The sequence below is a fragment of the Belonocnema kinseyi genome, chromosome 2 (assembly GCF_010883055.1).
Source record: "Belonocnema kinseyi isolate 2016_QV_RU_SX_M_011 chromosome 2, B_treatae_v1, whole genome shotgun sequence".
Taxonomy (NCBI): Eukaryota; Metazoa; Arthropoda; class Insecta; order Hymenoptera; family Cynipidae; genus Belonocnema; species Belonocnema kinseyi.
The window spans coordinates 70,079,803-70,090,848 of NC_046658.1; the positions used below are offsets into that span (position 1 = coordinate 70,079,803).

The following is an 11,046-nucleotide window of genomic DNA, read 5'->3' on the forward strand; positions in this document are numbered from 1 at the left end:
AAGTTAGTATCTTATTATAGCTGGCGCCGTTTCGTGATAGTAATTTTATTACTTTCAGATTTGTATGCACTTGTAACTCGCATAAAATCTCTAATGATATTTTCACATCCTAATTTTAATTATTTATTTCTACGACTTTTGTAAAAAAAATCTGTTGCTCCTTTTTGATTGGTTAGTAATTTGTTGAAGATCTATTTTTATAGTAATTATTTATTGTCTAGTTTTCGTAAGATAATTTTTATAATTTAGATAGAAGAATTATGTGATTTTTGAAAAATTAATTTGAATCAATAAAATATATTTCCTGTTTTGAAAACTTTGGCAAGAAATTTGAATTCCGATATAGGGTTTATAAGCAGATAGAATGTAAGGAAGAAGCTGACAACAGACTAGAAGAATATTTATGTACAGACAATAATATTGTCCATTTTAATGATTAATATCTCGACTTTTTGCAATAACGACGTACAATGTTATTACGTTATAGCCGCCATACCTCCCTTCGGTAAATAGCAAATAGAAGGTGTTTTCTGCTGATGAATATAAATGTAACGAAAATTAAGAAATCGTTAAAACGAATAGTTACTTTATCTCATGAAGGCTGATTGATATTAAAAAAAAAACAATATTTAGTCCAGGAGTTCTGCCACAACTTGATGATAACGGTTCCTTGGTCGTTCCTAAAAACGATGATAAACTCAGAGGAGACGCAGAATATATTTTTACAGTAAATAAATAATACATGTGCTGAAACTACTTCTATTTGCAGCAAATCGAAACTTTCAAAAATTTGAAATCTGTAGCTGTGCCATAATCTTTCCATTTTATTAAAGAAATTTAATTCGGTCAGTTTTGCCCAAAATTGCTCAATATATTTTACAAATTAAAATTTCTTCAAGAAGTTTGTGCATAATACTATGTAGAGTTAAAAAAGTGTATTTCAATAATATAATTGAAATGGTAGAAAAACTTGACAACGATTATAGAGTCGCTTTAGCTAGATCACTGCTTATTGATCTAAAAATTTGAAATCATTGAGGAAAATTTTTATCTGTTCCAAACAGATAGTGTAATCATTAAACGAATCATTATGTGAATAATTGATATTTCGTGTGTTACAAAGTGCAAAATTGGACAATTTGGAAAACACCAAATGATAATTCGTCAGATTGTCAGCCGAAGAACGATAAAGGGTAAAACCGAGAATTTTTCACAAACGAAAGCAATAGAAATGATGCTTTAAGTTTGTTATCAAATCACAATGTGATATTTTATTTATTTTGAAAATAAAATCCCCTTTCCATTTTTCCTTCTTAGCCGTTTATACGTTTACGGACCGACGTGGTCATTTGTGGTTTTCCAAGTATATAAATTTTGTAACAATTTGAAACAGGAAACACTAGTAAATATTGATTAGAGTCGGAACAAGAATTAATAAATAGAAACATAAAAAAGTTTTTAAAATAACCATATGGTCTTTGAAAATGTACAAAATTGCCATATATGGTCACAATTACTGGATTCATAAAAATTATTTAAATTCTATAAAGTAGATTCAATAACTTTTTGTTTTTTTTAAGGTTTAAAACGTATTTACAGTTAAAAAAATGTATGAAAGATAAATAAAAATTGAGAATAATAAAAAGAGAAAAAAGGATTCGAAAGTAGAATCACATAAGAAACCAGTATAAAATAGCTTATGTAAAAGGTAATGATGAAATATTTAGCTTTAAATGCCGCAAGTAGAAGCTTTTGCTGATACTAGTGTATACTCTGAATAATGTGACTTTCAGTTTTTGAATACTGCATATTGTGTTTGGTTGAACTGGGCGGAAAAAAGACTCGCAGATTTTGAAGAATATATAGATGACCTTGAAAAAAATATTTCATTCAAGTAAGAATAAAAAATAAAATACTTGAGTGAATATATTATTAAGATAATCGAGACAGCTAGAAATAATTTATTAATAGATACCCTAGTACAAAAACAAACTGATTTTTAATATAGACTTGTATCATTTGTAAGACATGGCTATTATATGTTTGTTGTTTGTCTCCAAGTATCTACATTTTGTATGAAAAACATGATTTAATCTAAAACAATCAGAGTCCTCAGATTTAGACAATATAGAAATAATAGCGGACAAACTTATTATTGATGTACCATTTTGTACCTGAAGTTGTGAACGCTCAAATATATGAACAAAGTATTTTTTCAATCCTTCATTTTGCCTAAAATATGATTTCACTTACAACTAAAAATAGGAATTATAAGTTTTTCTTATACTATATCATTTTAAATTTAAATGAAAGAATTTTTCAGCACAGTTTCAAGTTTACAAAAAGCAATCAATAAAATATTCGATTATATTAGCCGGAACGTTCAGAACTTTAAACGCAAACTTTATTGTGAAATCATTTTCTTTTCAGGTGTTGTGAATTTCGAACGTGGATTATATTAATGTAGAGTGGAAAATCTGTACAAAATGCATTCGATGAATAATCTGATCATATGTCAGAGAGAATATTGTCTCTTTATGTGGCAAATTGTGATGAGAGTGGATTATGAGTGTAAATATATTATATTGCATAAGTATATCCTAAAAGTGCATTTTTATTTTGAACCTCACTAAACTTATTTTCAGGCATTTGAATGAAATTAAGGGCCTCTTTCTGATATTTGGTCATTACTTCTGTAAACTCAATATAATTTACCTGAATTAAACTATGCTAAGTGTGAAAAATTACTAAAAAAAGCATGCAGTTTTGAAAGCACAACGCCAAAATTGTGTTTCTTCAGAGTTTCACGCCAAAAGAAACAAAAAGGAACGTAATGAAAGTTTCTTTAGGTTTATTTTCGTTCTTTTCTATATAAGATGTAATTATATCACATCATTTTAACATGATGTCTTCGGCGTAGCCTAATTATCATTTGATACTTTTTTCTTATTCTTTAGCCAAATTATTTTAAATTTATCGAAATAATTGGAAAATATCAAAAAATGCCTCTGAATTTCGTCCGAATCCCTGCTTATTTGATAGTTTCTTTGCATTTTCAATTCGGGATTATTTCATCTTGACCTTTTGTTTTTTATTTAAGTTTCGAACAAGGACAGTATTAATTCTTGGAAGGGCCACCAGGTGGGGCAAACACCAGGAAGGCCGATTCATTTTGTGCCACGATCACTACGTGCAGTTGTAGAGTCTTAAGCATTCATAGCGGCCAACTTACTAGCACTGTGGGTCGATAAATTTCTTCCAATTATTTTTCCTAGAGTTATTGTTTACTTTTCCTTAAAAACTTTAAACACTATTCTGTGAAAATGGCTCCCAATGCTCAAGAAGTTCCAAAAGAAAAACTTGAAGTTCCTTCTAGAGGAATAAGTGCCGTTTTATTAGGACCACCCGGCAGTGGCAAAGGCACTCAGGTAATTTGCTTGTCGATTTTCAATTGCACTTTGTCCCCATTTTTATTAATCACTCAACAAATAACACCAATTTATTTATTTCACTTGAGAAATTAATGCTGTACTTTTTCCATAAATTGGACTCTTCTTTGGAATATTTAAATAGCAAAAGCATGTTAAGGATTTGGTTTTTCGTACTATTACTTGCTCCAAAAGTTAAGCATGTGCTTATTATTCCAGTGAATGTTGTAAATTAATTTTCAATTTGAATGAAAAATTTGACTTTATTTCTGGCAGTATCAACCGGGGTAATTATGGATCAAGGTGGATAATTGTGGATCAAGGCTCTTACTCTGTATAATTTTTTGTTTTCATAATGTGATATTTTAATTGTATACCTGTAAGTCTTATTACAAATATATATATATATTCTTATAGAACATAACAATTTCCCCATATTGATCACGAAATGATCGATGATTACGCCTGTTGCGTGTGCTGAAATTTGGGCACGAATAGTCTGATTATTATATATTATTATATTATTATATAATTTCGTTAAACATAGATACTGCCTTTTAGAAAATATAATCTTTTTTATAAAACGTTGTAAGAAACAAACAGATAAATTCGTGTGTACATCCTTTTCTTAAATATGTCCAAAAACAATCTGTAAGATTGTAAGGCAATTCTTTAATTTGTTAGGGGAAAAATTGTGGGAAAGCTCAATTTTTTCAAAAGGCATTTAAGGAAGTTTTTAAGAGATTCGAAAATAATTTAAATGTTGAGAAGATTTCAAAACATTTTAAACAAAATGTACATTTTTTAAATTTGGAAAAAAGAATCTTTAAGAATTTAAAAACGTTTCAAAGAGTAAAAAAATTTCCCGAGATTACTGGAAATTTGTTTAATTATTTCTTATTTTTAAAATTGGACTTTAAGAGAAAATTTAAAAAGACTTCAAAATATTTCAAATGGTTTCATGAAATTGACAAAAAATTATCTGGGAAATTGTACGGAAATTTTTAATTGTGTAGATTTTTTTTCATTTTAGGAAAAAATACGAATCATTTCAAAATTTTAAAAGATATGTAGAAAGTTTAGAAGTTTAAGCACATTTCTTATAATTTTAGGAAAAAATCTTCTTATTTTGAAAATTGTTTCACAGGTTCAGAAATATCAAAACATTAAAAAATAACTTAAAATTTGAAAGATTTTAAACAAATTATTGAAAAATTTGTAATGATTTCTTATTTTGAGAAGTGAATTTTAAGAGAAAATTGAAAACGATTTCAAAACATTTCAAATGAATTCCTAAAACTCGCGTAAATATAATCTGAAAAATTGTATGGCAATTTTTTTAATTATGTAGATTTTTTTAGGAAAAATTCGTATTATTTAAAAATAATTTAAAATTTTAAAAGATTTCAAAAAAATTCTAAGCAGAATATGGATCTTTGAAGATTTTGAAAACTATTTAGAAGCGTTTAGAATTTTTTGAATGGTTTCAAGAGAATAACATTTTATAAAAATTTCTGGGAAATTTTCCGATGATTTCTTTTTTTGAAAAATGAAATTTATGAGAAAATTCAAAACGACCTCAGATTGGATAGGGCTATGGATTACCTTTTTTTTTGTTGAAATTTTTGCTTCCACTGATCAGTCGTTACTATCTCTGATATTAATACAGATTTCTTGAAAAATATTTCGCATTTATAATGAACTCTAGTTAACATTTTTTTTATTTAATTTTAGGCCCCGCTCTTCAAGGACAGGTACTGCGTATGCCATTTATCAACAGGAGACATGTTGAGAGCGGAAATAAAATCCGGTTCCGACATCGGAAAGCAAGTAAAGTCGATCATGGAAGAAGGGAAATTAGTAAGCGATGAACTAGTAGTCAATATGATTGATAAAACCCTTGACAAACCTGAATGCAAGCGGGGATTTCTCCTCGACGGTTTCCCAAGAACTGTACTCCAAGCCCAAAAGGTAAAATGAGATAAATCTCTTCTTACTAATAGATGTTAGTTCCGCTATTAATTTTCCTTAGGAGCGAAATTAAAAAAAAAAATTTCAGCTTGACGAGATGCTTCAAAAAAGAAAAACGAAGCTCGATGCAGTAATCGAGTTTGGAATTGACGACAATCTTCTAGTGAAGAGGATTACAGGAAGATTGGTACATCCAGCAAGTGGTCGATCTTATCATGAAGAATTCGCACCGCCCAAAGTTTTGATGAAGGACGACGTAAGTCAATCTTTTTAAGAACTTCGGTTCAAAATGCGTAATTTGAAAATCTTTTACTTCCAAAAATATCCATTCTATATTTTTATTCTTAAGTATACATTTTTAATCTAAAGAATTTAAGAAAAAAGTAAATAAACATAAATACATCTATAGTTTAAACATTAAATAGTGAACAATAATTTATTTGACAAAACGATTTTAAATCCGTTCAAAATTTAAGAATTTTCAGATTTTAACGTTAAAACTTAAACTATTTTAATTGCGAAAGTCTGTCATTCAAAAAAATGGAAACGCCCGATTGAAGCTTTATAAACTATTTTGAACATGAAAATTAAGTTAAAAATATTGTTTCAGTCTAAAATATTCAGTTATTAACCCATTTAATTTGAAACTTTTTAATTGAGAAAAGGAATAGCAATTTAATATATAACAATATTTTATTGTTCATTTAAGACGATTAAATTGTAACCAAATATTTAAAAGTAAACAATTTGAAAGTGAATTGTTTGATTTGGAAAGCCTTGAATCGTTACAATTTCGAAGAGCTTCTAAAGTTTGAACGTTACAATTTTGATTGTAGTATTTGAAAAATGTTTATTTTGCCAAAGAAATTGTTGAATTTTGGTCTATAAATAACAATTGCACACTTATTATTTGTGAAAGGCTTCAAATTAATAAAAAAACATTTTCTTAAGATTTCTAGGATTGTTTTTAATTTCCAGGATTCTTCTAAAAATTGTATGAAAAATTCGATAACCTATATTTTTAAGTAATTCGAATTTTCACTACCATTTTTATAAAATCCTGCAAATTTTAGAAAATTTCCTTAAAATCTTCCAGATTTGTTTTTGGACAATTTTGGAAATCTATTTAAATCTCTTACAATACTTTTTTAACATGTAAAGTCATCTTTAATTTTCCTAAAAATCTTGAAAAATGTTTTTATTGTTTTGAAGCCTTTCATAATTTTTAAAAAGCTTCTATATTTTTATTTGAAATCTGCAAAAATTAACACTTTGTTTTAAATTAGGCTGTGGTTTTTTGCATCGAAATTCTGGTACAAATAGTCGAATTTTGCCGGTACATAAACCTCGTTTAAATTATTTGAAATCATTTTAAATTTTAAATTGAGTTTCAATCTTTTCAAAACTTAAAATGACTTAAATTTTTCTCTACAAATAATAAGCAGGATTTTATAAAAAAAGTTGAAAAAATTCGCTTTGTTTTAAAATATATTTAGAAGTTCTGAAAAAAATTCAGAAATAATTTTATATATAACAAAATTTAAAATAACTAATCCAGATTTCTCAAGATTTTGAAATAAAATTTTGAATCTTTTTAAGAATGTTTGAACTATTTCAAATGAAATTTCTAGCTTAAAATTTTGAAAATTTTAATGTTCATTTATTGATTTTTTAATTTAGAAACAGTTAAAATGATAACGTGAATTTATATTTTCGGAACTGCATTTGAATCTTTGCACTCTATAATAATTATAGAGTTCAAAGATTCAAATGCAGTTCCGAAAATATAAATCCACTTTATCATTGAAACTCCTAAATTTTAAATTCTTTAAAATTAAAGTTTAAAAGTTTTTTAATGAAAAAATGTTATATTCAAATACTAAATAATTTACACGTATAAAATGGTAGTTAGGTAATACCACTTTTCAATTGAACAATTTTAAATTAAAAGTAGATAAACAGCAAAACTTAGAATTTTTAACTTTTATAAATTATTTATATGTCACCCTGAATAAACAAAGAGATGATAAGTTCTTAGAGGTAAAAAGATTTTTAGTTCCTTCCAATATGGTATTTTTAACATATTTTTCTGAATGTATAAATATTGAATAAAGCTTCGAATTACAACACTCGATAGAAAGTGATTAATAAATCCATTAAAGAAATTGAATAAATTTAAGCAGTGTCATAATAATTGTATTACTAAAAAAATTAAGCAGCATTTAATTTACAACAGCTTACGGGTGACTCTCTTATAAGAAGGTCAGACGACACTGCAGAGACTCTGATAAAGCGATTGTCAACCTATCACACCCAAACTCAACCTCTAGTCGACTACTATGCTCTTCAGGGAATTCACCACTATGTCAACGCAGCCAAGTCGAGCGAGCAAGTTTTCAGAGATATTGACAAAGTCTTCATGAACTCGATCAAGAAAGATAAGAAAGGCTTATTCAGCAGACTCTTTTCGTAATAGGATTAGCAATACTTACAAGAAAACCTGCTCGAAAATCTCAATCCAAGACATCGATTACATGCATACATGTCAATATACTAGTGTAAATTTTAGGAAACAAATCAAGTTTCATGAGCAGGAAAGTTGCGACTGTTTAATACTAGTGATATCCCAATTCAAAACGAAAATAATTCCTGATAAATGTGTAACATTCGCTCACTTCCAGTCCGTTGAAGGTAGTGTAAATTCTATGATTCCAAATCTTTGAGATTTGTAGAGTGATTTAATATGATAATATTCCACGAAAAGAAAAGTGCTCGTCATTGTAGTTCAAAGATCTTTCACTAAGAATTTTAACTGCGAAAGTATTAACATTAAAGTGAGCACAATGTATATTTTGCTTTCTGCGAGTAAGTTGATGTTTTGTCTCAATATAAAGTAGTTTCAAAGTTGCACAACGACTAGATTCATTTGTAGATTTTTGGAACAGATGATAAATTGATAACTAAAATAGATTCAAATAGTTTCATGGTAAATTACCACTGCCAAGCTTCTTTGCTTATTTAAAGTAACAAATATATGTATGTATGTATGTATGTATGTATGTGAAAAAGGACGTAATTATTTTGCTAGAGACGCATTGTACTTACAGGGAACAGTGTACCTAACTTGAAAGGATTAGAGACCTGGAGCAGATTTTTACAAAGACAAATTTAACTGCAAAACAGATAAAGAAAATAGGAAAATAAATTGCATGGTGCTGCTTATTTTGCATAATAGACGCATATTTAAAATATTTAAAAGCCCTAGAATTACTTTAAACTCAAAATTAATTGGATAATACTGAAGTTCATTGCTGTGGATCTATTGCCATCGTAAGGGCGGCTTTTTCATCTGGGATAGATACTATTTATCAATTGTATTTCTAAGACCGGGGCTTAAACTCTCCTTCATTCGTAACTAGAATTTAATTATATCTTAAGTTTTGTAGAAAATATTTTTGCACTCGATGAATAGAGTTTTATATATTTTTTGAGGAGAACGTTTTTTAAACTAAGAGTAATCTTTAGAAATTGTGTTCATTTTTTTAAAGTTACGAACTATATTAAGATATGATTGAATTTATGTCTTTCACACATTGTTATATGTTTATAGAAAAGTTGCTTCGAATTTGAAATAGAAAAATGTAAATGTGCAAGGTTTTGACGTGGAATTCAGAATAAGTGACAGAATTTTAGCATTTGACGGAAAACGTGCCTCCGGCAAGTCTACAAGCTACAAAAGTATGCCTAAAATTGTACAATACTACTTTTAAACACGGGATAATATTGTTACAATGTTACTAGCAATTGTGTACAGAAAAATTACTCGGTGTATCGACCACTGGAGAAAATAACAAATAAAGCCTAAACGACAAGAACACAAGTTTAAAATTTTTCATAAGTAGCCTCTGTGTTTTCATATTTTCCCATTATTCTTTTACGGAGCCGGCTTTCAGAATTTGAAAAAAAAATTACAAATAATCCAATTGAATCCTTCATTAAAAAATAGGTGTCACAGGAAAATATCGAAACCATTCTTATCGCTGTTTTGTCCTCTTACTGTACGTAGTGAAACAATATTTCAGATACAAATTTTCAAATTTAGTTATTTATTTCAAGACCAAAAAAAAAAGATTTTTCTACTATAAAATATCACTTTTTAACGAAACACTACCAGTTTCAACAAAATAGTAGAATTTTCCACCTAAAAAGATGAATTCTTAACAAAAAAAATATAATAATTGATATTTCAACCAAAAAACATGAAATTTCATTTTAAGAAAACTTAATTTCAAAACCAAAAAGACGAACTTTCAACAAATAAAGATTTCTCATTCATGAAAGAAGAAACAGTTCACCTAAATGTTGAACCTTTCAGCCAAAGCATTAATTTTATGTACAAAATATTTTCATCAAAATAGTTAAATTTTCAACCAACGAGATGATTTTTCAACTAAAAATATGAACCTCCAACAATACAATGATTTCTTAACAATGTGGATCAAATAACCTTTTCAAAAAAAATATTTAAATGCTTCAGCAAAGAAGATTAGTTTTTAACCAAAAGTTGTATTTTTGTCCAAGAAAGATAAAATTTCGATTGAAACAGACAGGCCTGTCATATAAGGACCGCCCTCCCCCCTGGCCCCGGGTTTTCCTTTCGACGGGCCTGAACAATTTTTAACGAAAAATACAAATTAAAAAAATTTGGAATTTTCATCCAAAATGGATTTTGGTTTTTACTTTTCCAAAACAAAATATGAGTTTTAAACAAAAATTAAGCTTTCTACGGAAATACTGGTATTTGTATCCAAAAAATGATGCAATTTCTATTGATGCAGATGAATTTTTAATACAAAAAGACACATTTTTAAAAAATAGTTGAATTTTCATCCAGCAAATATTTCAGTTGACTTTGCAACACCAAAATATAAATTCTAAATAAAAATCAAACTTTCTACAAAATAGTTGAATTTTCAACCAAAAAGGCCTTTTTTGGCGCTTAAAATTAAATTTATGTTAAATTTCTGTACAATTACTGCGCGAGTTACTTGTTTCATTTGCGAATTTCCAAAACTTACGTACATGAATAAAGGCTCTCTCCGCCTCCTTCCGTAAAAAAATCTATCGACTCCCCTACCCCTTGAACTGTCACGAATTTTAAGTACCGTCCCTTTTCCACAATGCCGCGATGGGGTAATTTGAAAATCTCGAAAGAAAGAATGTTTTGCAACATTCACATAAATAATTAATAATACAGTTTCATTTAAAGGGCAATGACAAAGCATGTCACATTTGTGTGAATATTTAATCAAAGCCAGGCGTATTCTAGCAGAATTAAAATTTAGAGGAATTTAAATTGTATTCTTTATGAATGAAAATGTTCAAAATTAAATATTAATTAAAAATTGAAAACTTTTGAATTTGAAACTCAATGCGAATAAAATTTTACAATTTAACATCGAACACTGCATTTAATATTTCAATGTCAAGGCTTATAAAATTTTAAATTGGCGTTACACAACAAAATTATTATTTAACATTAATTCTGATTAGACCAATTTTTCTAAAATAAACAAATGAATTGAATTATTCTTAAAAAATACCTTTAAACGTCTAAAAAAACGTTGAAATTGAAACGAATGCGTAC

The 11,046-nt window shown here is 27.8% G+C and overlaps 1 protein-coding gene across 1 annotated transcript; it reads left to right on the forward strand.

Moving 5' to 3' along the window:
- Positions 1–3,189: 3,189 nt before the first annotated feature.
- On the forward strand, positions 3,190–9,274 carry LOC117168329 (adenylate kinase). The gene is made up of 4 exons (XM_033353907.1): positions 3,190–3,428; positions 5,163–5,399; positions 5,488–5,655; positions 7,636–9,274. The coding sequence occupies exons 1-4, from the start codon at positions 3,324–3,326 to the stop codon at positions 7,870–7,872; spliced, it is 747 nt and encodes a 248-aa protein (XP_033209798.1). The 5' UTR covers positions 3,190–3,323; the 3' UTR covers positions 7,873–9,274.
- The last annotated feature ends 1,772 nt before the right edge of the window (positions 9,275–11,046 follow it).

Bases quoted from the DNA above. Each gene is read 5' to 3' on its own strand.
- LOC117168329 (XM_033353907.1), top strand. From the start codon at position 3,324: ATGGCTCCCAATGCTCAAGAAGTTCCAAAAGAAAAACTTGAAGTTCCT. The intron at 3,429-5,162 runs GTAATTTGCTTG...ATTTAATTTTAG, and splicing joins GCAGTGGCAAAGGCACTCAG to GCCCCGCTCTTCAAGGACAG. The intron at 5,656-7,635 runs GTAAGTCAATCT...AATTTACAACAG, and splicing joins AAGTTTTGATGAAGGACGAC to CTTACGGGTGACTCTCTTAT.